Source organism: Ahaetulla prasina, chromosome 1 (assembly GCF_028640845.1).
Source record: "Ahaetulla prasina isolate Xishuangbanna chromosome 1, ASM2864084v1, whole genome shotgun sequence".
NCBI classification, from domain to species: Eukaryota; Metazoa; Chordata; class Lepidosauria; order Squamata; family Colubridae; genus Ahaetulla; species Ahaetulla prasina.
This window is the reverse complement of record NC_080539.1, coordinates 112,741,871-112,769,053: the sequence shown is the minus strand read 5'-3', so window position 1 is coordinate 112,769,053 and position 27,183 is coordinate 112,741,871. Positions and strand designations below refer to the sequence as shown.

Here is a 27,183-nt window from a genome sequence, read left to right as displayed (position 1 = left end):
TTTTATTTCATTATCTTATTTCTCCATTTATCACATATATTTCTCAAAATCACCACATTTGTAAATCATCATCAATTTGTTTTCTCTTATTTCCTTTTTTCAATTGAAACTCTTTAATTTAAACATAGTCATTTCCATCCTTAATTTCTATTTTTTTTATCGTAGCTTGATATTTCACATTTATCTCTTAATGTCAATTATTTTCTAAGGTGGATCAATTTATCATTTCTTATTTCCCTATTAATTATTTTACCATTTTACCAAAAACAATATAGTTTTATGTTGAATGTTGAACTGATGTTCCATGGTTTAGCAGGAGGCATTATGGTCAAAGGCAGCTAGATGCTGGATCCATACTGCCAAACATTCTCTGTGGATCAAGGAGAGGTCTTGAGAACACCATATGTATTTCAGAGAGTCATATCAAGTGCCTCCTTTGATCAATGATCACAATCCCTGCACTCCCAGTTGTACTTGTTAAGTGATAACCGAGGTTGTTAAGAGAATAGAGTAAAAAAACTGCCTACAAAGGATTTCAGCTCTTCGTAGAGCTGAATCTCTTGGGCATGCAGTTCTTTCATTCACTCAGCCAGCCAAAGTTTGATTTCCAAAGAAGTCAAAAGAGGAAATTACACATATGATTATGGAACTCTTGGTATATGTGCAAACAAATTGCCAAGCACCCAGATTCTAATCACATGACCAAATAGTTGTAAATCAAAGATTACCTGTATGTGAAAGCATAAGTTAGAAATTTCTTTTTGGAGTTTAAAGATTGCTAGGAATAAGAAAAAAAAGTAAAATTGATTTATTTTATCATGGTTAAAATAATGGTTTGCTGTTTTTGATGAGGTTCAAAAATTATTTGGATTGTGATTGTTAGAGAAAGAAGGGATTTGTTTAAATAGAAATGGACATAAATATAAAAGGAATGATTCAAATTGAATGTAAAGGATTTAATATGCAAAACTATCTTTTTAGGTTTTGTATACAAATAATAGGTTGCTATTTCTGGTGATGTTTATTAGTTTCTTTGACTGAGACTGGATGATGATGATGATTTTTTGTAATGTTTTTTGTTTTTTTTTACTGGGATTAGACTGAAGAGATGAAAGGGGGGATTTGTTTAAATGGAAATCTAGATGCAAATATAAATGGGAGGATTCAAATTGGGTATAATAAATATAGTTTGTAATACTTATGTTCTTACTTTTTTTGACTAATATGGAGAGATGAAGATCTAGAGATGGACTTATAGAGAAGGAATGTTTGGTTGTATTTTAACAGTGATACATTGTTGATGTTGATTATGTTTGCTGAGGCTGAAGGTAGAAGTAACTTTTTATCTGCACTTTTTCAAATTTGTAATTCTTTAAATGTATTTCTGTAGTATGCAGTTGTATTAGTTTTATTTATTGAATGTAATCTTCATTTAAAATTATTTTTTAAAAACTAAGTGTATTGTGGAATCAGAAAATACAATGATTTCCTGTTATTTTATTACATTTAGTAGCTATACAGCATATACTGGCTGCATATGCCAGTATTTAGCAAAAGAAAAATCAGGAGATCGGCAGTTTCATGGATAAAACAATTACATTTGGAAGCAATTATATTGAAGAGCTAAAGCCAAATAAAGTAGGCTGAGCTGCCACTTGGAATACTAGTACAAGGCGGGTTTCTTTATTTCTAGGAATTAAGAATGCAAGAACACTATTTTCCACTGTATTTTGCTGTATTGTTATACTCTGTGTCCACTTTCATTCTCCTCTTAAATCTCAACATACTCACCTCAAGTTAGGGGTAGCGGGACTCTGAAAATGAGCACTTCACATCAAGATTTTGTTCCAATTCTAAATTCTAAGTTAACTCTACACCAATAAAAGAATAATGATTTTATCTTCATTAGAGCACAGCTGGGGAAAGCAATGACGTAAGTGTTCTATGGTTTCCTCTCCTTCCACTTCCTTTTATTCTTTCTTAATTTGGGTCAGAGAGTTCTGCTCTCCCTGGAAAACATGCAAGCAGCTATATCTAGGGACAGCTATATTCCAAAGCTTTGTCTGGAGGAGGCCCTTTCAGCTCCTCTCTAGGCTATCCCAGAGTTAAGTCCACACTCAAGTATCTTCTCTCTGTGCTATTACCTTTGTTGCTACTAGTCTTTATGACTAAGATATATGGCCATGTTTTCACATTTCTCTTGTCACAATGCCTTGCAGGAGAGTGCCAGCTTTCCTTGAGAAACCAAGTATTGAAATGCTGGTGCTTTGAAAAAATGGCTGAGGAGTTGCCTTTTTAGTGCACTATACTGATACTTATTGAATTACAATTATTTGTACTGCATTTAATTATTAGTCATCTTAAAAGGTTGGGTGTCCTCTAATAAACAGATAACATACAAAGCATTTCTGGTCCAGTATTATGGAAACTTTAGGTTTCCATTCCTTTTACTAACTCAGTTATCTTTTTAATTTTTTACACACACACACAAAGAATTAAGAATAGGTAACTAACTCCAGTCTGATTATCTACTTATTAAATGTTGCAGCAAAGTGCACTGTGCAGCAAAGTTTACTGCCCAGTTAATATTTTGGCAGTGTTTGCTGGATAAAGAAGAAAGAATTAGCTACACCAATTCAGGTCAGTTAATTCAATCAACCAGTGAGTAATACTATCAGGAAATGTTCTATAACATTCAACTGGAATTTCCCCGCTTGTTAACTTGAGACCATTGTTCTGTGTCCCATAAATATGGGTGATAGAGAAGTTACTGAACAGTAAGAGTAGATAGTTGTTTGAGAGTAAAGTGATCTCCCTGCCACTAGATGTGTTCCAGCAAAGGCTGGAGAGACATCTGTCAGAGGTGTCTTAATCTGGATTTCTGAACTGAGCTTGGTCTCAATACTTAAAAGGCTCTTTGCAATGCAATGATTCTGTGATTAATGTTGGCACTTATCCAATGGGGCTGTGGCAATTTTGCTCTAAAAATGTTTCTTTATAAAATTAAAAGCTGGCAAATTTGGAAACACTTATTTTGCTAACATTTGTTCCTAACTAGTATGAGCAAGCTCCTTCCATAAAGCCAGAAAGTGACAGAGATACTGAAATTAATAGTAAATAATAGAAAATAATCTAACATTTACTACTAGGTACAATGAGTGATCTGGTACTATTTCACATGGTATGCTCAGGCAAATATATTCCTCCAATTACACAAGGATAAGCTTTGAGTTAGCAAGAATATGGTACGGCATCTGCTTTTCTGCTGTATTGAACCTTATTTGTTTTGTTTGTTCATTGTGTTGCCAAAAATGAAGAACATGTACGAAGGTCATTTTATGGAAGGCCTGACAGAAAAGAATCTGACATTTAATTTTCAACCTTGACATTTCAGACTGTAGTTCTAAAGTAAGAGGAAAAGTAGCACTTCTGAATTGCTAAACAAAACAGTCATCCACTAAAATTAATTTATAGTAATTATGATATTTAATAATTCCAGCAAGGACGAGGGTTAATGGCAATACAGTTGGTAATAGGAGAACTCTATGAAGCCTTAGATAATACATATTTCTAACACTAAGCTTGCAAAGATTCAGATCCCCATCTTTTGTCATATAATACGACAGTAGATAGTTGTTTATGAAATAATTCAGGGGCTATTGTTAAAAGATAAAAACTGATAAAAACTGAAACATATGACTCTCACTCAGTGATATTCTTTTCCCTTAAATAATATTGTATCATTGGTCTAGTGGTTGAGGCACCAGGCAAGAGACCAATAGACTGTGAGGCATGAAAACTAGGCATGAAAACTGGCTGGGTGACTAATCATTCTCTCAACAGGGCTGTTTTTTGTAGGGAAAATAAAAGGAGGAAGGAGTATTAGCTATGTTTGCTGGCTTGAGTTATTTATTAAAAAAAGTGAGATAAAAAAATCTAAATTATTTGTTATATAACTGAACTATACGTTTAACTTGTGATTTATCATTTCAAACTTTTAAAACAATTTGGTTTCAACTAATCATAGATAAAACAGTCAGTTTCAGTACTATAGTTTGTGATGTGATTGAAAGACAATATATATAATATTAGACAGGAAGGAAGACTGACTGATTGAAGACCAAAGCAATTAAAAATGACATATTATATTCCAGCTAATCCTAGCAAATTATGGAAGTGAAATGAAATCTGGAATTATTTGGCTGAAATACAGGCTTCTGCTAAAAAGAGCAGCTAGGCAAAGGTATACTTTAGAACAGGGGTCACCAACCTTTCGGATCTCAGGGACCACTAAATTCATAATTTTAAATCCTGCGGACCACTAATATGAATTTTTTAAAAAGACAAATAGTATTTAGTGCAATATAAAAATGCAAATAAATTTTCCATGGACTACTGGTTGGTGACCACTGCTTTAGAAGATAAAACAATTTACCACAGTTTCCTCCAGTTTCCTTCTGCACTCAAAACTAATGAAGTGAGATAAACATGGGAAAACACAGCATCAACATCACATTAGAAAGCCAGAGTTCCTAATTTTGACAGCAGACAATTCAGATTTATAATTGTTATTACTATTTTATTGTTATACTTTTCCTAATCTGTCAGTCAAGTGTAAATGTTTTCTTGATATTTATGTTCTTCACAAATTTCCTGCAACATGTTAGTTTGAAAGAACAAACTTTAATTTCTTCTTGCAGAAAAGTAGCTATTTCCAAAAATGGGCAACATACAATATTATGTGTTTTTTTAAAAACTGGATGAAGAAACAAATAAAGTGACATAAAAGTTAGGATGCCATTAAGAAATAAATGACTACAGTTTTTAAAATCTACAATATAAGAGACCTATTATGTTGCTGTCCATAATATTTTATTTAAAAAATTACCTCAAATTAGAAAGTATTGCTACCTGAAGCCATCATTCATTAGGAAATTACAAACATAAAGCATATATTTATGAATTATAAATTGGCATTAGGAATGAATGTAGTTCATTCCTAATGCAAACACATTATTATTGTGCCCCATAGATGACATTGTGAGTCGGTATTATATGAGAATCAGGCTGTTTAATTCTTATTATCGGATTACAAATATCTTTATACCTTATATTAATTTGTAATAATTTTTGTATACTATTTCTAATATATATATTAGAAATAGTATACAAAATTATTAAAAAATTAATATAAGGTATAAAGATATTTGTAATCCGATAATAAACAGCCTGATTCTCATATAATACCGACTCACAATGTCATCTATGGGGCACAATAATAATGTGTTTGCATTAGGAATGAACTACACCATGGTAAAAACCTTTTGTTAATGGTCTTTGTCAGGGGTGGGTTCTAAAGTTTTTTATTACCGGTTCTGTGGGTGTGGCTTATTTTGTGGGCATGGCTTGATGGTCATGTGACAGTGGGTGTGGCTTGATGGTTATGTGACTGGGTGGGCATGGCCAACTCAATGTCACTCATGTCAAGCAATGCGTCTGGCCCCTCCCCTCCCAGGGGCCTTCCTTCTCACACCCAGCCTCAACATATCTATATTTCTCTAAAAATGATGTTCATAACATTTTTCAACTTTATTATCTACATACTATAGATGTACTTTCATGGAACACTGAAAGGAGGAAATGGCTCAAATGCTTTGCCAAGAGTGTGATAGGCAACATGCTTTTAAGGGGCTGCCAGAAAGAAGGGGGGGGGCAATGTATTTTCCAAAGCACCAGAAGGCAAAACAAGAAGCAATGGATGGAAACTGAACAAAGAGAGAAGGAACCTAAAACTAAGGAAAAAGTTCGTGACAATGAGAACCAATATAGGTGCAGAAATATTTAAGTCATAATTTCACATATAAAATAGCCATTCATGTAATACAACCTGCATATTGTTCAAAACAGTCATTAGTATTATGGCTGATGTTTGACAGCAAGCCTAAAAGTCAAAGATCACAAGAGTGCTTCTTTCTCTGTATGTATACAAAACATCACAAAGCAGGAATTGCATATTAAGATGGACTAATACAACCTGATGTACAAAATAAACACACACATATTTATGCTCTGGACTATAGACATTAAATGCATGTAAATCCCTGAAAAATATGTGGTAGCCCTGGGCAAAAGAAAGGCAGTAAAATCACTCTAGGTGTAGGGGCAGTGTAAAATATTAACACATGATAAATAATGGAACAATTAAAAATAATAGCACAGAGTTTTTTCTCTCTCCGTTCCTTCTCTCCTTCCTTTTTCTTTCCTTCCTTCCTTCCTTCCTTCCTTCCTTCCTTCCTTCCTTCCTTCCTTCCTTCCTTCCTTCCTTCCTTTCTTGTCTCTTTCTTTCTTCCTCTTTCTTTGTCTCTTTCTCCTCTCTCTCTCTCACACACACAGTTCCTTCTTTCTTTCTTTTCTTTCTTTCTTTCTTTCTTTCTTTCTTTCTTTCTTTCTTTCTTTCTTTCTTTCTCTCTCTCTCTCTCTCTCTCTCACACACACACACACTTCCTCTTTGTCTTTCTTTTTCTTTCTTTCTCTCTCTCTCTCTCTCTCTCTCTCTCACACACACACACATACGCACCTGGTCTCGTTCTCATTCTTCTCACTCCCAGATCCTTCTTCCCACCCCCGTCCTCCCTCTTCCTTTTGCTTGAAACTCCTTTCAGGGTAGGAGGGAAAACCAAATAAAAACGGGAAGGAGGCAAGGACAGAAAATGGTTCTTTCCCTGCCCCCGCTCTTCTCTCTCCCAGGAAGAAGGGGACTAACCAAAAAAAAAAAAGTTCTGCTGCTGAGCAGAGAAAATAGTAGCTGGGAAGGATATTACAGGAGTTAAAACAATGAAAAAATTGCCCTTGCCCTCTTCCTACCCTCCCTCTTTTTCTCCCTGCCACTTTCTTTTAGCTTTGGCTCCGATGCCAAAAGAGAGAATTCTCTTTTTTTTGGTGAAGTCCCATTCCTCCTCCCCCCACTCAGCTAAAGAAAGACAGGAGAGGGCTGCCGCTGCTCCTATCAGTCCCAGTGCAGCGACTGCATGCAACGCTGGCAGCTTCGGGAGGTGCTGGCCAGCAGAGAGAGGGGAGTTGGCCCAGCATCCTTTCTTGCCACGCAGTTGCAAAGCTTGCCAAGCTCCCCCTCATCCCCTGCCCCATCTGCCACCCCAAATTGTGCCCCACTGTGAGATGCACATTTTACTGGAGAGTGGCACCTCCGGGTCATCCCTCAGCCGCTGTGTGCAGGAAAAAACCTTGCAAAGTAAAGAAAAACTTATTGTGAGTGCGAGACAATTAACTTCTTGCAGTCTGGAGTTTTTCTTTATTTTGCAACGTTTTTCCCTGCACACAACGGCTGAGAGACGACCCAGAGCTGCCAGTCTGCGCTCTGCCAGGTAAGCAAGTAAGCCTGCGATCTGCTGGCTTCCTGTAATTTGCAGTTTACAGGAAGTAAACATACACACACAAGCCCCTGTTGCTTCTGCTGCCACTTCTCGCCACTCTTAAAGTTGATTGTTAAGAGCTGGAAGACATTTTCTTGGGGGATCAAGATGACTTGGGGGAAATCTTAGGAAACGCCTTCCAGCACTTCATGATAGACTTTATGAATGGCAAGAAACAGGCAGCAAAAGAAGCGGCAATGGAGGCGACAGGGCTAATGTGTGTGTGTGTGACATTTGCTGCCCTCTCCCAGCACTGTCACTGTCACTGTCGCTGCTCCTCTCACCTCCAGCACAGCGGCTCCGTCTCCCCGAAGGGCCACCCGCCCACCCACTGGCCAGGCCAGAAGGCAGGCAAATATGGCAGGGCCATAGGGAAGGGAGCTAGTTAGTTGGGCGGCCCTTACATAGCTGCCTGCCTTCCCGGTGGTCCCCGTGGCCAGGCCCGCTTGCCTGCCTTTCTCCCCCCCCCGCCTCTTTTTTTGGCTGCTTACCTTCCACAGTGGCTGGTCCAGAGTCGGGAAGGCAAGCTGACCCAGATTTTGGGAGGCCCTCAGCCAGCCATTGCTGCTGGAAAGTGGCTGGCCAGGAAGCCTCCAAAAAGGCTTTTTTGCCAGCCACTTTCTCCACAGGATGCTAAAAAGTATCGGCGGCTTCCCCATGTTCTTTGCTCATGCCCATTGACTTGCAAGGCAATGGAATGCACATGCACAAAGAAGATGATGGTGACGAACATTTATTTATTTATTTATTTATTTATTATTTAGATTTTTATACCGCCCTTCTCCCGAAGGACTCAGGGAGGTGTACAGCCAGATTAAAACAATTCAATATACAAAATTAAAACAACAGTTAAAATACATATTCTATAAGTGGCCGAGAATTAAAACCGTCAAACATGGCAGCCAGAAAACCGGTTCGGGGGTGTGGCCAGCCAGCCATTACTACCGGTTCTCTGAACGCCAGCAGATTTTTACTACCGGCTCTCCCGAACCGAAGTGAACCGGGAGCAACCTACCACTGGTCTTTGTACATGAGCCAATGAAACCAATTGTTAGAATTATACTTCACACAGAAATCTTCTCAGATGTGCAATAATCTTTACAGACTAAATGCACAAGAAATACCTAAAACCTGTACCAAAATACTGTAAGAGGGATGGGGGATATAGCATGGTGAAGAGAAATATGCTCTTTCCAATTCCAGAATTAAAATATAGGTAGTCCTTGACTTACAACCATTCATTCAGTGACCATTTGAAGTTACTACAGTATTGAAAAAAATTGACTTATGACTCATGCTGAAAGTTACAGTTGCTGCAGTGCCCCTGTGGTCACAATTTGGGTTCTTGGCAGCCTGCCTCCACTTACAGCTGCAGGGGATACATCAACTCCCCCCCATTCAACTATCTCTGCCACATCTATGCCTATTTGGCTCTCTACTGTCCTGCTGTCCCAGCTCACCTTTGCCATCTTCTTGCTCCTGCTGCTAACAAGGTGTGCCAAGCTGGGATGCCAAATCCCTAAATTTTGATCATTTGACCATGGGGGTACTGCAGAGTTCAGTGCTCTGCTCTCTCCGCTCCTATTCAACATCTACATGAGGCTGCTAGGTGAGTTCATATAGGGGTGAGGTTTTGGGACCTGTCAGTTATGCTTCTACTATCTTTGGATCTGGCCTGGGATTGCACTGTCCCAGACAGACCCAGTAAGCAATCTGGAAGTCCTTCTGGATTCATGATTCCTGCTCAAAAAGCAGGTGTGCCTTGGAAGGCCTTTGCATGGCTCCATGTTGTGTGCCATTTGCAAACTGGGGGGCTCACTTGGCGAGTCCCAAGAAGTGGGCCTTTTCTGCTGTGGTGCTTGCCTTATAAAATACCCTCCTCCTCCAAAAGGGCCCCTCCTGAACACAGGAAAAACCACTTTAGATTTTGATCATCTGTCTCCGTAATAAAGATTGGCACAAAATACAGAGATTAGGCAGGAAAAAGGGGAATACTCAGCTGATTTCCTAGATTGCTTAAGTACTATGATCCAGCAGCACTCTGGACTCTCTGACTTAAAGCAATTTGCTCAAATTTTAGTAACACTTTTGTAGAGGCTGCACTTAAAATCTATCTTACTGGGCTGGAAGATATTACATTATCTTACAGAGAAAACATTAATGAGATTATTACAACAACCACTCAAACTGAAAAGTTTCTAGATAAGGAAAGGAAAAGCTGAAGATACTGCTTATGGCTCTTCAATTGAGGCTACACACTTTCCAAACTCATAGACAAGGAAAAGGAAGGACACCTCTAAATATAGCAACAGGCAACAAAATCTGGAACAAGTCTTCGACTTATCCTTTCAGGGTCAAAACCCCCCACCCCCACCCCAGGATCACATTACTCCCATGGAAATCCTGGGCTTTGGAGACAAATTGTCCTAAAATAGCACAAAGATGTGTGCAGGTGAAAGTAATAGCAACTCACCGTCTTTTATCTTTTTCTGTTTCTGAACCATCTGCTGATTGCACTGTAGGAGGAAAAACTCTCCCTTGCCTTCTAGATACTCCTGCTCTTTATTCTACTCTCAGGATATCAGAATTCCAAATATTTCTCTGTAGCAAATGGTTTCAGAATTGGGTCTGGCTATGCAAATTAACAGCCATCACATACTACATACTAAATGGAATTTATTTAGATATACTTTCCCAGCATGAAGAAGCAATAATACTATTTGCAATGCCTCTTTGGGAGGTAAGCCAGCCTTACATTTTAGATGACTACAAGTTGAAGCAAGTTGTTACATTTTGTGGACAAAACATTCTGATAATGAAATGGGATGCATACTTTCAGTTTTGTCTGTTAAACTTTAAATTCTAATTGACTAAAAAAAAAACCATTAACCAGGAAAATGCAATATCCCTTAAACCCAGAAGCTAAAGAAAGAATTAAACCAGTAACTGAAGTATTCTTGAATCAGGGTATAATTGTAATCACTAGAAGCAACACTTCAATCTTCCGCATTCAAAAATGGTGGTAGAGTAATAAATGGCACATTGTGTAGCATCTAAGAATGACAAAAATTTATGATCGCCACCTTTCCTGTGGTTCCAAACCCCACACTATTCTGGTCAGCATTTTTCTATACACTCCTTACTTTTCAGTCATGAGTCTTTGTAAACTTTTCTTTTTTGTTCATATTCATCCTAAAAATGAGCTTTGTTTTGTATGTACAGTACCTGTATAATCGGTTTGATCTAGTTCTGCATCTTCTGCTCTAATTCAGTATATTGATGATCTCCTTGTGGCTTTCTTTCTTCTGGAAACTTGCCAGACTGACACAGATAGTCTGTTACAGCTGAGAAAGGACACAAGGTCTCTAACACCAAGCTGCAACTCTGAAAAATGTCTCTGCATTATTTAGGTCATGTTTTTCCCAAGGTAGGCTCTCTTTCTCACTTTGATTCCATGTTAAATTTCTCTTGCTTACTTCTGTGGCAGAGGTGTATACTTTTGAGAGAATGGGCTATTACTGTCAGTGAATTTTGAACTTAGCAGAGTTAACTAACTCCTCTGAAAACTTCTGCTACTCCCTTTTATTGCCTAAATTTCCAAAATCCTCTTTTCTGGCTTTAACATTTGTGTTCATTTCTATTTTTGCTGTAGAAATTCCCAACTGCTCTAAATCTTTCATCTTCTTTGGCCATGAACTCTATACTTTTGCTCAATTTATTAACACCGAAGCACAGGGAACAAAACAGCCCACTGGCCTGCTATAGCAAAATCTCATTGCTCTTGCTTTTCCTCCATGATTGGGCACAGTAGCTGATGCTCTTTAGTCTGTGGATCTCTGCTTTTTGTTATCACATACTATTTCTTCTCTCTTGCTTAAATGGCAGACTCAAGTAGCTAGATGTGCTAACATGTGCCTTTAAATTAGCCAAAGGGAAATTTGCTAATATTTATGTAAGTGCTTGATATGTCTTTGCAGTTATGCATAATTTGAGCTTTATGGAAACTGAGACGGTTTCTAACTAATTCAGGTTCGCCTAGTAAGCATGTCTCCTTGGTAAAACATCTCCTAGAGGCCTTGCTCTTCTCCTCTGCACTCTATGTCTCATCAGAGTATTTCTGATGCTATTAGAAATGCATTGACAGATGTCTCTGCCAAATAACGCAGTCCCACCCAAACTTACATAAATGCTTTCCAGGCTCGGCCGAGGCCATCCCAGATGTCTCTTCAGAACTCCAAATCAAAAAAGCATGCTTGGAGCTCTCATAAATGCTTATTAATACTCTCAGTCAATGGGCTTCCTCCTATTCAGTGGCCCCCAAGGTACTGCTTCCATATTTTGTTCATTTAGCCCATGGAATTGAGCATATGAGCAGAGGGAGAAAAAAATCTTTGATGAAAAATTGTGATTTGCACCAGGATTTACTATGGCAAAGAAGCAATATTGTAGAAGCTTTCCAGTTTACCTAGCCTATAACCCAGGATACTCAGGAAACTAGGAAAGCCCTTTATCCACCACCATTTTGACCTTTTGTGTACTTCTACATAGATTTTGTTCAAGTTTATAGTACATGGTAACATTTTCTGGCAAATGGTTTTTTAATATATGTATGATTTGAACATATAATTTCTTCCACCACTGAAGTGATTAAGTCTCTCAGATGGAGCTCAACTAAGACTGATATTTAGCTGATCCCAAACATGCAGTGCAAAAAATTATTCCTTTTTACACTCAAGGCTTTTAAGTGTCTATACCTTAACAAATAGCATTGATCATTGCATGTAGTCCTATCCTTGAATGCGGTTAAGAGTTCAACCTCTTGACCACTAAACATATCAGGATCTCACAGTTTCTATCAATTCCTTTGTTTGGATTATTTTATTGATTTATGCATAGGGAATATATAAAAACTTGTAGCAAAATATGTAAGGGGAAAGCTGTAGCAAGTTAGAGATTCTTCATATTCTTGGAATATGAAGCAACATTGCCTCTCACCCTGTCTGCAAGTACTGCTAATTTTCTTAACAGTAGACATGATATAACCAGAGAATTAAACTTTGATACACAGTTTAAAGAAACATAGACATTTTCAATAACATGTCACTGCAGCTAGTCAAAAACACTGCTTCTAGTGTAATCTTTAACTTCAGAATAGTAAATCAGCTGATGTCATTAAATAGAAAGCACATACTACTTACCAAATAAATTGCTTGAGTGTCCTTGTTTTGATATGGGTTTCAATTCATTTAATCCCCAGGCATAATGTTTGTAATTATCCCAGGCATGTTTCATCATCTGGTGGGAAATGTAAGCAGGATTATAATTTGGATTTGGCAAGAAAACTAGCAGGAAATATGCTGTAACCAAAGACCAATGCACCTCATTCAATGGTGAATTAAATGCCTATTATATTATAGATATATTTTAATGTTAAACATTATTAACAGCAACATCATATTGATGTTCGCTGTTTTAGTTACTCAAATTATACAGGGAACCTGCTTTAATTCCATTCTAATCCCAATTCTTACTTAGAAATATATAATAGAAACTCATATATTCCTAGTACAGCAAACATTTATGTTTATGTCTGTTGGCTAAAACTAATAAACAACAATAACATTCTTATATTTTATTCATCTATAGCACATAATGACATAAAGCAAATTCAAACTCTAGCAGTCATTGCAGATTGTACTGAAATAATTTAGCAACGTAAAAGAAAAGTTAATGGACATCCCCAGCAAATGCAAAGCTGTTTAATTCACAACACAGGCAGAGACTTGGATTGCATCCTTTACAAACATAAATGCTTATTAATACTCTCAGTCAATGGGCTTCCTCCTATTCAGTGGCCCCCAAGGTACTGCTTCCATATTTTGTTCATTTAGCCCATGGAATTGAGCATATGAGCAGAGGGAGAAAAAAATCTTTGATGAAAAATTGTGATTTGCACCAGGATTTACTATGGCAAAGAAGCAATATTGTAGAAGCTTTCCAGTTTACCTAGCCTATAACCCAGGATACTCAGGAAACTAGGAAAGCCCTTTATCCACCACCATTTTGACCTTTTGTGTACTTCTACATAGATTTTGTTCAAGTTTATAGTACATGGTAACATTTTCTGGCAAATGGTTTTTTAATATATGTATGATTTGAACATATAATTTCTTCCACCACTGAAGTGATTAAGTCTCTCAGATGGAGCTCAACTAAGACTGATATTTAGCTGATCCCAAACATGCAGTGCAAAAAATTATTCCTTTTTACACTCAAGGCTTTTAAGTGTCTATACCTTAACAAATAGCATTGATCATTGCATGTAGTCCTATCCTTGAATGCGGTTAAGAGTTCAACCTCTTGACCACTAAACATATCAGGATCTCACAGTTTCTATCAATTCCTTTGTTTGGATTATTTTATTGATTTATGCATAGGGAATATATAAAAACTTGTAGCAAAATATGTAAGGGGAAAGCTGTAGCAAGTTAGAGATTCTTCATATTCTTGGAATATGAAGCAACATTGCCTCTCACCCTGTCTGCAAGTACTGCTAATTTTCTTAACAGTAGACATGATATAACCAGAGAATTAAACTTTGATACACAGTTTAAAGAAACATAGACATTTTCAATAACATGTCACTGCAGCTAGTCAAAAACACTGCTTCTAGTGTAATCTTTAACTTCAGAATAGTAAATCAGCTGATGTCATTAAATAGAAAGCACATACTACTTACCAAATAAATTGCTTGAGTGTCCTTGTTTTGATATGGGTTTCAATTCATTTAATCCCCAGGCATAATGTTTGTAATTATCCCAGGCATGTTTCATCATCTGGTGGGAAATGTAAGCAGGATTATAATTTGGATTTGGCAAGAAAACTAGCAGGAAATATGCTGTAACCAAAGACCAATGCACCTCATTCAATGGTGAATTAAATGCCTATTATATTATAGATATATTTTAATGTTAAACATTATTAACAGCAACATCATATTGATGTTCGCTGTTTTAGTTACTCAAATTATACAGGGAACCTGCTTTAATTCCATTCTAATCCCAATTCTTACTTAGAAATATATAATAGAAACTCATATATTCCTAGTACAGCAAACATTTATGTTTATGTCTGTTGGCTAAAACTAATAAACAACAATAACATTCTTATATTTTATTCATCTATAGCACATAATGACATAAAGCAAATTCAAACTCTAGCAGTCATTGCAGATTGTACTGAAATAATTTAGCAACGTAAAAGAAAAGTTAATGGACATCCCCAGCAAATGCAAAGCTGTTTAATTCACAACACAGGCAGAGACTTGGATTGCATCCTTTTACAAACAGAAATACTTATTTTACACCATGAATCAGTGGTTCCGAATCTATTATATAAGTTCCTACATCATTGTCACAAAGTTTTGAGTACTATTATGTAAAAAAGGAATAAGCAAAATAGCATCTGTTGGCACAAAAATGTATTCCTTCAGCAGACTGTTACTAAATGAACATATTTTTTTAAAAAATAATGATTTAAATATCTGCAATCTACTGAGATGCTTAAATCCCAAGATTTTGGAAAGAACGCTTAATAAATTTTACAATGTTCTATCTGTACTACCCTAGCATGCTGCTAACTTTTTTCTGGACGATAGGACAGGAAAAGTGTCTTCCTTACTATTCCAAAATGTTTCCTGGCATTAAAAATAAAATATAATGTGTTCATATTGACTTTAGTATAACTCTGAAACTATTCTTTTTTAAAAATGATGCAATTCAAATTAATGCTTGTTCTATAGCAAATAGTACTTCCTTCACAAGACAGACGTGATTTCCAATGCAAGGGCCAGATACAGACACCAGAATCCATACAAATTCCCATCAGCCCTCCTGTTGCATGCCCTAAATATTTATTTTTGATATATAGGTTAGAATTCATACTACTGCCTTTGGAATGTGTTGAATCACAGATATGAATGTGCACATTTAAATATAGTCACCACTCTTCTTTCCTCTCACAAACGAGAGAGTAGAAGTACATGTTTCCTATGTGCAAAAGAGCCTTCCTTTCCATAAAGGAATATATTTCAGAATCTCATCATGATCCATCAGTTTGGTATAAATGAATCGCCCTTTGAAAGATCTCTCTTCTTGAAGAGAACTCTCTGCCATCAGTTCCCATTCTCCCAAGATTAATTTTGTTTGTTTTTTTCCTTAGCAGGGAAAGGTGCACTGATAGGATATGAAGCAACAGCATCCGAGCACTTGGGAAAACTGGGATGGCCTTAATCCTAAAACCTAAGCTCTCTCACTAGAATTGTGTCCTCATTTCAAGTATTATCTTTCCATTTCTAAACTGCATATTGTTTTCCTGCATGTACCTCACAGCACAGATGCACACATGTGTGTATTTTAAAGGCGCGCTTGTTCAAGCATTATATATCACTTGGGACTAAGCTATATCATTTGGGCTAAACTGTCCAAAATGATATCTAAAGCTAAAGCTAAAACAGCTCAGTAGTACAGAGAGTGTCTCACTCAAGTTAATTTTTAAATAACCAAGGCAAACTTTCTCAATCTAGTGTCCTCTTATTATTGTGAGAATTCTGTAAATTAAAGTTATATGCTAGAAAACTGGAAAGCCAAGGAAGACTGAATTAAGAAAATAATCTGAGAAGTGAGTCAGGTAATCAGGTACTGTTTTCCAAAAGAGATCGATATTCTAATCTAAGCTTATTAAATTGATTTCCAAGTTAGCAGAAAGCAACTTTAATGGAGTACTAAAATAGTTTTTTTTAAAGGCTTTCTCAAAAAGATGCTAGATAAGGTTATTTCCATAAGTCAAATCTACTCTTCCATCTTTATATATTCTTTAAAGTCTATTAACATTCTGTATTTGAGAGAAAGTTTGGCAATATTCAACTCAAATACATCATTTCCTGCTTTTACTTGAGTTTGGATGGAAAATGGCATTCATATTATATTTAAAACTGGCAATGTATGCACTCCGTTAAGTCATTCTGCAGTAAAAATTTGGATTCAGATAAAATATTCCAGTACGAAATCTGCTAGTTAGAAATAATGTACTGTGGCTGAATTTCAAGAATACTCAGCATAGTCTCATTTAAGAAATGCATTTGAATGAAACATCTAAGTGAAGTGTTTGACTGAAGAACTAATTATCTAGAGTGACAGAATCAGAAATATTCAGCTAGATTATTAAACTCAACTGTCCTGCTGAGTACATTCAAATTAAACAAATCTGAACATCTGATTCTCTAGATCAGAAGTCTGTCTAGCCTCTACATGAATATACTCATGTACTAATGAAAGGCAGACAATCATCTTGGTGTATAATGGATCCTCCTCTTTGGTGTATAATGGCTATTACGATTGGGAGGTTTTTTTAATGATAGAAATTGCAATCATATAACGAGGATCCCTTTTTTTCTGTCTTGTATTCTGAGATGATACAGAACAGTGTACCTATTTGCATACGTATTTAACTAGTGTCAGTATATGGACTCAGTTTTCTTTTTTTCAATGGTAGATAGACTCAATTTCTTTCAACCTGGTTTAAGTTTCAATGAATCCTTAAAGTGCAGCGCCCGTAACTAGACACCATAACTAAGTCGGATCTGAGAAGTGCAGAATATATTGGAACTCATACAACCTGCGATTTGGGAACTATGCTTCTGTTCATGCAACTTAGAATTGCATGTCTTTTTAACAGTTACTTTGTACATATTCAATTTGGAAACAACTGTATACCCAGGATCTTTTTTAAGTCATGCTAGCTATTGTTTATCTGATGTTTGTATATTTACGTTTCTTGGGTGAAGAACTTTATCTGCCACTAATACATCTCATTGTGTTATTGTCAGTCCTTCAAAGTAACAGGTCAGGCCAAACCTTACAAGGACTACTGGAACTAGCATTGCAGGGTATTGTTTTCATTTTCCCTTTACAGTGAAGCACAGAACTTTGATCAGATCTCCTTAATCAAAGCTCAGATATTTCTACGGTGAAGACTCCATCCTAAGCATATCCTAGTTGAATATGGCTGCCAATTTTTACAGCTTATTCTTTCCAATCCTTTTAACCTTCACATGTCATTTCTATCTATTTCCATCTCACCTTCAAGTCAGTCTTGGCGACTACCTGGGTAAGTCCACGCAGTTGTCTTGGCAACAATAAACAAATAAACATTTCAGAAGTGATTTGCCATCGTCTTCTTCCTAGGGTTGAGAGAGTGGACTGGCCCAAAGTCACCCATTTGACTTTGTGCTTAAAGCAGCACTAGAAATAACTGTATTCTTAATACTATTAAATAAGCTCTCTCACTTGTCTTTTATGATTACACTTCTAGTTCATATATGTAGAAATTATTAAACTTTGCATGCTACACTATATTTTTCTGACTAGTGGTAATTTTTATATTTTACTCAATATCCTTTTAATATGCTTTAGTAATCTTTCCTGGCAGCTTGCACTGTAAGAATCTACCTGTGCTTCTCTGTTTGCTTTTTCTTTAAAATGCTAGCAATTATCTTGGGGGTGGGGGGTGGGGAACGGGGACAAAGCAAAACTTCCAGTATCCTCTTTGACCAAAAGAATCATTTCACCAGAAAGAAGAATCACCTTCTTTTGTATTGATGGCAGGCTGGCTGGTCTATGGACCATATATCTTCCTTTTTCGTTCTTTACAAAGTAAAGACAAACCATCTGGGAACAGCTTTCAGAGCATATTCGCTGCTGAAAAAGACATAGCTGTTTTAGCAATCTGATAAGGGATGCTTTGTTCATGTTCCCATGCACTCTGAAACACTTCCCCCCCCCCCAATGCTGCACATTTGAAAAATCATCAGTGGCTTTGGCATGTCTTTGGTCCTTTTTTAATGCCTTCCAGTCAATGCTTATTTGTTTTGCATAAGCAATGTTACATTAGCCAGGAGACTACAATGCTAAAACAAAGTAGTTATTTGGCCACGGTCAAAAGTGAGTGCTGACTGCTGGCAACTGACTGGACCTATCTCTGCAGTTTTCTTGGCTCTTTTCATTGCTCCTTCCTAGGGCTGAAAGAGAGAGTGGCCAAAGGTCACCCAGTTGGCTTCATACCTTGGTCTCCTGGTTTCTAGCTTGATGCCTTGACCACTACATTAAACTGCTGTATAACCTTTGTTCCTATCTGAAAATATATATTAAGACTCTGGATTCATTCATTCGAACACATTTGTTTTGTGCAAGTGAATCACCATCTCCCATACCTATTTTCCTACTCATTTTGCAAGGAACAATTCCATCCTTTCTGTCATTTATGGATTCATTAATTTGTCTCCTATTTTGCAGTGTATTTTTTTCTTTTTTCCTTCAAAGGACTGGGAGAGAGTAAAGTTGGGATTGCTGCCTATGCTTTGGAAAAGCAGTTGCAACCAGGCAGAAACATTTTCCCTGCACTTCCCTCATCCATTCAGACATGCACTTGTGTATTTATACCCTGGTGTTTCCAAGGATGTGCAGACCTCCAGAGGCAGCTTTACCCCACTTAGTTTTTTGGGCTTACCAAATCAAATGCTAAGACAGAGTGGAGAGAGAGATGTGTGTAGCAGGAAAGGTAAAAGCACACAGCCTAGAGACAAGGAAGTGGAGATGATGTCTACTGATTGGCAAGAGGCAAGCAGGCAAATGGACTTTCATTCACCTGCTGAGACCATAAGCTATGCAAAGCAGCCTATCCTGATAAGATTCCTGCCTGGTGCTTGAAACCTTGTCTGGAGCTTGGCAGCAATTAGAAAATGAGCAACCACACTGAAACAGCACCTCATCCCAATTAGTACAAGAGTATTTGGAGAAAGGCAAAAGTTGTATGTTACTTTAAAGACTTGGAACTGAGTATTAAAAGAATAAATAGTAAAGGACTGAACTATGTATCGCATCTCCAAGTCCTTGGACAGGAAAGAACCTTCATAAGGATTTACAGTATTTTTGTCTGTTTTTGGGTTTCTACACAGCAGAATATCTTTTACATCTCTTGTAACCATTACTGTATTGTTCTTGTTCACTGGACTTGCTTCTATGCCTTACTGTTCTTTTCACTGTTGGTTTCTTGTGATGCCCTTCTTTCTGTGATCTAATCTTTCAGTTAAAGTATGGTTTCTTGCTACTCTTTTTGAATGAGTGCTACAATCGTATAATTGTTGTTTATATATGCCAGGATGTTCTCAATGGAAACCCAAACATACTGCCTTGCAGGTGTGACCACAGGTTCTGTTCCTTTTTTTCTTTAAGCAATCAACAGCAGCTAGCTTTTATTTTGTCTTGTTTCCAACTCCAATTCATGTTTTCAAGAGTCCACAGCAACTAGAACCAGACATACTGGATATAAGCAGCAATTATCAAAATTTAGTTGAATTATAAGCCAAAAATGTCTTCGACATTCAAAGATTTGTGCCGCAATAGGCTGTCTACTTAAGGAGATTGTAGATTTTCCAATTCTGCAGGGCTTTTAAAAGAGGCTGACCAGCCATTTCTTGTGGATATTTTAATTGCCCTGTGTACAAACTGCTGGAGGCTGGTTTAAGGTGATCCTTCTAGTCACTTTAAATTCTACATTTGTACTATTCCCTTTAAACTTGCTGGTTGAAGTTGACTCGCAATTCCCATTTATTCTCCCTGTTTACAGGCTCAGTGGGCTCATTTCCTAGAACCTAGCTTATATTCCTTTACAATCTCTGCTTACAGTCTGCCAAAGACAATTTAAAGCTGTCTAGTTACACACCAGCAATTATTCTGGAGATGACCTTTGAGGAGATGGTCCTTTTAAAATTGTGAACTATAAGCTCATTTTCTCTTTTCCACTTGATTTAAAAATGCAAATTGATTCAATCTTAATTAACTGTTCAGAAAATAAGAAACAAAACCTCTTTTGTACTGATTTATAGCTGGTTATTTACTGTGCATTTCTTTAGCCTGTTGAATTATTCTGCCTTTCACGGAGGTTTTATGCATATAATTATTTGTGATTTTAGTCTGTTGACTGACTACATGTCATCAAATAGCTTTCAAGAGAACCAAAAAGTTATTTTATTACCTGTTCTAATGAACAGAAAGGAGCCTTACAGACCAAACAAGCTACTGCAATTATCTCAGTAAGTGCCAAGTCCAACGTCTTCTTAATATTTAAACTGCAAATTTATGGCCATTTCTTGCTTGCCACTCAACAGCACTTTAGTAGCAAGAAGAGCTGATGTAAGATTTATTTTAAACTGACAAGAACCATATCTCCACTATTTCTAGTTTGGTTTTAGGCAATGATTTCTATTTCAAACATATTGTAAGTGTTTGGAACCAGAAAAAATCTTGCAGAACTCTTGAACTGTCATATCCCTTATCACATTGTGCAATTCTCATCAGCCATATCTTACAATATCATAAGGCAATGATTCTCAAACTTTTCTTCACCACTGATCCCTTTAAATACTTTTTGTGGCCATGGAGTCCCAAGACTTAACTCAATATTTAAATCATAACATTTCTTCAAGCCTTCACAGACCCTCTGTGACAACTTATATTCCCCCGGGATCTGCAGATCACAGGTTGAGAACTACTGTCTTAAGGGATAACACATTAGCAACTTTCCCCAATGGGGAGGTCACCAGGTCAGGCTACAGCTTCCATTTTTTCTCAAAAAAGAGATAGTACAAGAGATAGTATGTAATTAAAAATTTGTCTTAAGTGTGAGAAACATCATCAACATATGTGAAGGACATGAGGCGGCAAGAGGTTGAAGTTTTGGTCATGATATCAGGCCTAATTTTGTCAGAGTTCACTACATTGTAACAGAAGAAAAAACAATTGTAGAGTACTTTAGATGGCCTCCAGCTATGGATCAATTTTGGATTCCGCCTAACTATAAAAATAGTTCTCATTTAGTGACCACAATTGAGACTGGCAACTTGGTCATTAAGTGAAACAGTTGTTAAGTGAGAGCCATTTGTGCTTATGATCTTACTTCTGATTTGTTTTGAAGACCTGTGAAAGTTGTAAATGCTACGATTGTTCATAAAATTATTTTTCCATTGTCATAACTACAAACAGTTGTTAAATAGGGCAGTTGCTAAAGGAAGCAGCCACTAAATAAAGACTACTTTTAATGGGATGCTTTTTACCTCTACAATCAGTATCAATGGACTATTAAATCCTACCAAAGAGGTTGGATTTTTTTTTATCAGGATTTGAGACTGCACTATAATGGAGAGGGAAATAAGTTTCTTAAGTATATACTATCTCCAGGTGACTGCAGATACTATTTATGTGATGCCTTTTGACTTCCAATCTATCTTACCAACCTAAGATTCCCTGATAGTCTCCCAAGTAAGTACTAAACCTGCTCAGTTATTTTAGAACAAGATGCCACATGGACTATTAAGGACTGTACAAAACATTAAAGGCGACTGCACCAAAAAATAAGTATGGTAAATGGTGAATGTATATATCTGAAATGTTATCACTGAAATTCATCATGGTTAGTCATAGGACTCAACTTTAAAATAAGTTTGCAACAATAAAGCAGAAAAAACAAACAAACAAAAATACACCTGAGGCAACATACTTAACCTAACACTACCAAATACTAAATATTTGAAGATAAATATTTTTGCTATTAAAAAAGAATTAGCCCAAAACTGAAAAACCTTTGTAATAAAGACACACTAAAATTACAGCATCATTAATAAGTCAGCAAAGCATCATACTGAATTAATTGTGGCTGTATGATGACATCAGAGAAGTTAAGAAGTTCAGAGGTGAGCAGAATACTTTTTAATCAAAATAGAAAACATTGCTCTTATCTCTGAACTATCTTTACTTGTGCTTAATGACATTAACCCATATCTCTTCTTCAAGGAAGATACTTTTTAATAATAATGTCAATCCTACACATGAATGCAAGCACCATGGATTGTTACTACCACTTGAAGGCTCTGTGGGAGGTAGAAATGTTTGTGTGAGCAGGTAGAGGAACGCATTCTGCCAAACTTTCTGTGGCTTTTTGAATAATTGTCATGGTTAGGTGAATTAGCTATAAAGGACGGACCTTTCAGCTTGGCTCTAATAACACAAACAGAGCTTTTGTCTTTTCACAATGAAGAATAAAACACAGCTAAATGGAGATAGAAAAAGAAAAGAGGGATTTGCCAACATTAAACAAGCTGCAGGCATATTATCACTGCTCATTCTTCGTGCAGGCAGTAATCTTCAGAACACTTAAATATATTGCAGATGTGTGCCTTTATTGCTTTGCCAGATGCTAGAATTATGAAGTATTTGTGTGGATGTGGATGTGTGGTTGTTTACTCCACTTTTTCCTAAGTTTTGTTAGTTGCTCTAATAAATAACACTGTTTAAGTTATTAAAGGCATCCTCCTGGGATCCAAATTAAACTTGTCTGAAATAAACTTTTTTTTTTAAAAAAAAACCATGAAAATAAGAGAATACAAATTAACTCTCTTGAGGAATTCTTAGTATTGTGGCCCTGCCTCTTTCTTAGAAGTAGCATCTTGGCAGGCATTTTATCACCCATCTTCCAAGGGGACACTCCCTAGTGTCTTCTCTGTTAATCAGTCTCTTTCTGATTATTTAGAAGATAAGAAGAAAATAATGAAATAGTTGCTATCGCATTGCCTCCGTATCATATAGTATTGAGAAGTGCAAAGTAGAGATATCAGCTTTCCTCCCACTCCCAATCACCCAAGAGGGCAAGAAAGATCAAACTTTACTAGGGGAAAAAAAAGAGAAATGCAAACACACTTCTCAACTTTTAAACCTTGCAGTTGTAAATGTGCAGGAGCGAAAATGTAGAGTGAACCAATTTACAATGTACAGCAGCTGGTAAATTGGCTTAACAAGAAGAACAAGAATAAAAATCGAAAGATCTTAACGTAGCACTGGGTTGTTACAATTCCATCAGGTTCTGTCAGGCCTAGATGAATCACATCAAATACCTGTACAATTAGCACAGGGGCCCCCCAAGGCTGTGTGCTCTCCCCACTTCTCTTCTCTCTGTATACCAATGACTGCATCTCCAATGATCCATTTGTTAAGCTACTGAAGTTCGCAGATGACACAACAGTGATTGGTCTCATTCGAGACAATGACGAATCCGCATATAGACGAGAGGTCGAATGACTAGCCTTGTGGTGCAACCAAAACAATCTGGAACTGAACACACTCAAAACCGTACAAATGGTGGTAGACTTTAGGAAAAACCCTTCCATACTTCCACCTCTCACAATACTTGACAACACAGTATCAACAGTAGAAACCTTCAAATTTCTGGGTTCTATCATATCGCAAGATCTCAAATGGACAGCTAACAACAAAAACATCATTAAAAAAGGACAACAAAGAATGTTCTTTCTGTGCCAACTCAGTAAGCTCAAACTGCCCAAGGAGCTGCTGATCCAATTCTACAGAGGAATTATTGAGTCTGTCATTTGCACCTCTATAACTGTCTGGTTCGGTTCTGCAACCCAACAAGAAAAACACAGACTTCAGAAGATAATTAGAACTGCAGAAAAAATAATTGCTACCAACTTGCCTTCCATTGAGGACCTGCATACTGCACGAATCAAGAAGAGGGCCGTGAAAATATTTGCAGATCCCTCGCATCCTGGACATAAACTGTTTCAACTCCTACCCTCAAAACGACGCTATAGAGCACTGCACACCAGAACAACTAGACACAAGAACAGTTTTTTCCCGAAGGCCATCACTCTGCTAAACAAATAATTCCCTCAACACTGTCAGACTATTTACTGAATCTGCACTACTATTAATCGTTTCATAGTTCCCATCACCAATCTCTTTCCACTTATGACTGTATGACTATAACTTGTTGCTGGCAATCCTTATGATTTATATTGATATATTGATCATCAATTGTGTTGTAAATGTTGTACCTTGATGAACGTATCTTTTCTTTTATGTACACTGAGAGCATATGCACCAAGACAAATTCCTTGTGTGTCCAATCACACTTGGCCAATAAAATTCTATTCTATTCTATTCAATTGAGCCCTATTCTTTATTTGTTTACACCAGACAGGTCAAACACGTGGCCCGCGGGCCAGATTTGGCCTGCAATAGGCCCAGAGTTGTCCCGCAGAGAAGTCCTGGAGACGGCGAGAGATAGGCCCATGCTGCCCTGGCCCATCCTGGCCACGGCCACCAAGTTGGCCACGCCCATGCCATGCCAATCCTGGCCTTCCAAGGCCAAACAAAATCCTGATTCGGCCTGCAATGGAATTGACTTTGACATCCCTGGTTTATGCTAATAGAATCTTGCCAGGTTAAAGCTATAGACTTCTAACTTTAATAGATATACCCTGGGAGATTCTAGATGTGCCTATCTTGAGACTTTTCCTCCTTTCCCCCATCCAGTTCAGGACTGCACAGTCTCTTATTTTGGGCTGTTCTCTTGAATGTGTGTTGCCTCCTCCCTGGGAAGCCACAGTGTGAGTGCTGAGATTCCCCCCAACTCCTTCTCCAACTGCACTTTCCACCTCAGGTTCTGAGTTTTACTGACCTCTAAGAATTTCTCAGGAAAAGTTGTTACAAGTGATTTGGAAGCAATGAAGTGTTTTTATGCAAACCTCACCTGTGCAATAAAAGACTAAAATATATAATATTGTTGACTTGCTTATCATTTACTTGCTTACTTGATGCTGTTTATATGTTGCTCTTCTCAATCTTTGGCTGCAGAGCACATAGTCAATCTGATTTTTGTGTTGACCATCTGGTGATGTCCATGTGTAGAGTCGTCTCTTAGGTTGTTGGAAAAGAGTGTTTGCTATGACCATCGTGTTGTCTTGACAGAATTCTATCAGCCTGTGCCCTGCTTTATTTTGTACTCCAAGGCCAAACTTGCCTGTTATTCTGGTTATCTTTTGGCTTCCTACTTTAGCATTCCAATCTCCAATGATGATAAGGACATCATTTTTTGGTGTTAATTCTATCAGGTGCTGTAGGGCTTCATAGAACTGGTCAATTTCATCTTCTTCAGCACCAGTGGTTGGGGCATAGACTTGAACTACTGTGATATTGAATGGTTTGCCTTGGATTCGGACTGAGATCATTCTGTCATTTTGGGGATTGTATCCCAGTATTGCTTTTCCTACTTTTTTATTGATTATGAAGGCCACTCCATTTCTTCTGAGGGATTCTTGCCCACAGTAGTATACCTGATAGTCATCTGAATTAAATCAAATTGCTCTAATCAGGACACTGAGCAGATTGTTAGAAACACAAGGGCATACAGTACAAGAACATGCACAGACTACTGAAATTAAAATGTAATGCAGTTTCTGCCTAAAACATTTCCTTATTACTTAAAGACAACCTCTATACTTATACCTCTATTACTTAAAGACAACCTCTAAAGTCCTCTATTTCTTTTTCCTGGATCACCTCTTGCCTCAGGGATTAAATTTCAGCCACTGAGGGGTAGAAGATGACAAGAAAAAAACAGGAACATTCTACCAGTCCTGACAAAAAAACTAACCCCAATAGGCTTTTCTCTCAATTGCCAGCCAATGTCAGCTATTTCATCTGATGGAAGTTGTAAAGTAGAATAAAATGGGAAGCCAATCCACTGAACTCGCTGAAAGTCCAGAAAATTCCCAGGAAATCTACCCCATGATATCAGCACTGTTATACTGTGGCCGTTCTTGCATAAAGTTCAATGGAGACAAGCTGTACTTTTATTTACAAGTTGCTATTTTTTATCAAGTACTCAATGTACCTGAGTACACTGTAATCAAACTGCGTACATGTGTGCATATTAGATATGTACCATTAGAAAAAATGGATCAATCGACTTTCTAACATTATTGTCCTCAGCCATCCAAAGATGTAAAGCTAATGTAATTCAACAGCTGTTAAATAACACAAATGCAAATAGTTTGAGGAAATCAATAGAGGAATACTTTATCTAGTTATCCATATCTGATCTTTTCCTGGCAACTGCAAAGAATCCCATCTAGTAACAACCCAACTTTTTATAGCACTCTGTTCATTTGTGCCACAGGTCCTAACCTAATCAATATAGCAATAAAAGGATTAACTTTTTTAATACACGCCGCAAAAATGTGCTGAAAGGCCCTTTGCCTTATAATTGGTATAGAGCAGAAGGACAGTGTGGCGCACATATTTATTTATTATTCAAATTTATACAGTCGCCTATCTCACCAAAAGCAACTTGGGGCAGGGCACAATGAGATAAAATAACAATATTAAAAAACATGAATATAAAATGTAAAAATCCATATGAATAAATATCATAAAAACCAAATATACTTTTTTTTGTTATTTCTTTCTTATCTCAGTCTTATAGCAGACAGCTGTGTATGTACCTGTTGTGTCTTCGCCCCCACCCCCAAACCTGGCCTCCTGGCAGAAAGTGACTCAGAGAGCTAGGGGGAAGAGCCTCCTTCTCTGGCTCCGCTCCAAGTCCCAGAGGCAGGCCAGGTGGAGGAGATAACGAGGCCTCTGCCTCCTGCATCTCCTCCCTCTCAGGCCACGCCTCAAGACCCAGCTGCTGACAATCAGTCGTGGCTGGAAACCTGGTATCGCAGACAGGAGAGACAGCAACATAAAAAAAGGGAGGGGCAGGCCTAGAGAGTGCTGAGTTACGGAGCCATACCCCACAGGATATAAAAGCAGGAGGGGCTGCCCTATAGTTCTTGTGACGAACA

General features: G+C 37.4%; 1 protein-coding gene across 2 annotated transcripts in view; it reads right to left on the bottom strand.

Annotated features, from left to right (window-relative positions):
• MAN1A1 (mannosidase alpha class 1A member 1) overlaps positions 1–27,183 on the bottom strand; it is a 78,162-nt gene that overhangs the window by 37,415 nt on the left and 13,564 nt on the right. Inside the window, exon 2 of one of the 2 annotated variants that reach the window (XM_058172941.1) lies at positions 14,170–14,266. In XM_058172941.1, coding sequence (XP_058028924.1) covers positions 14,170–14,266 — 97 coding nt within the window. Of the gene's footprint in view, positions 1–12,628; positions 12,722–14,169; positions 14,267–27,183 lie in introns of those variants that run through there. The other variant, XM_058172930.1, reaches the window with a different exon arrangement.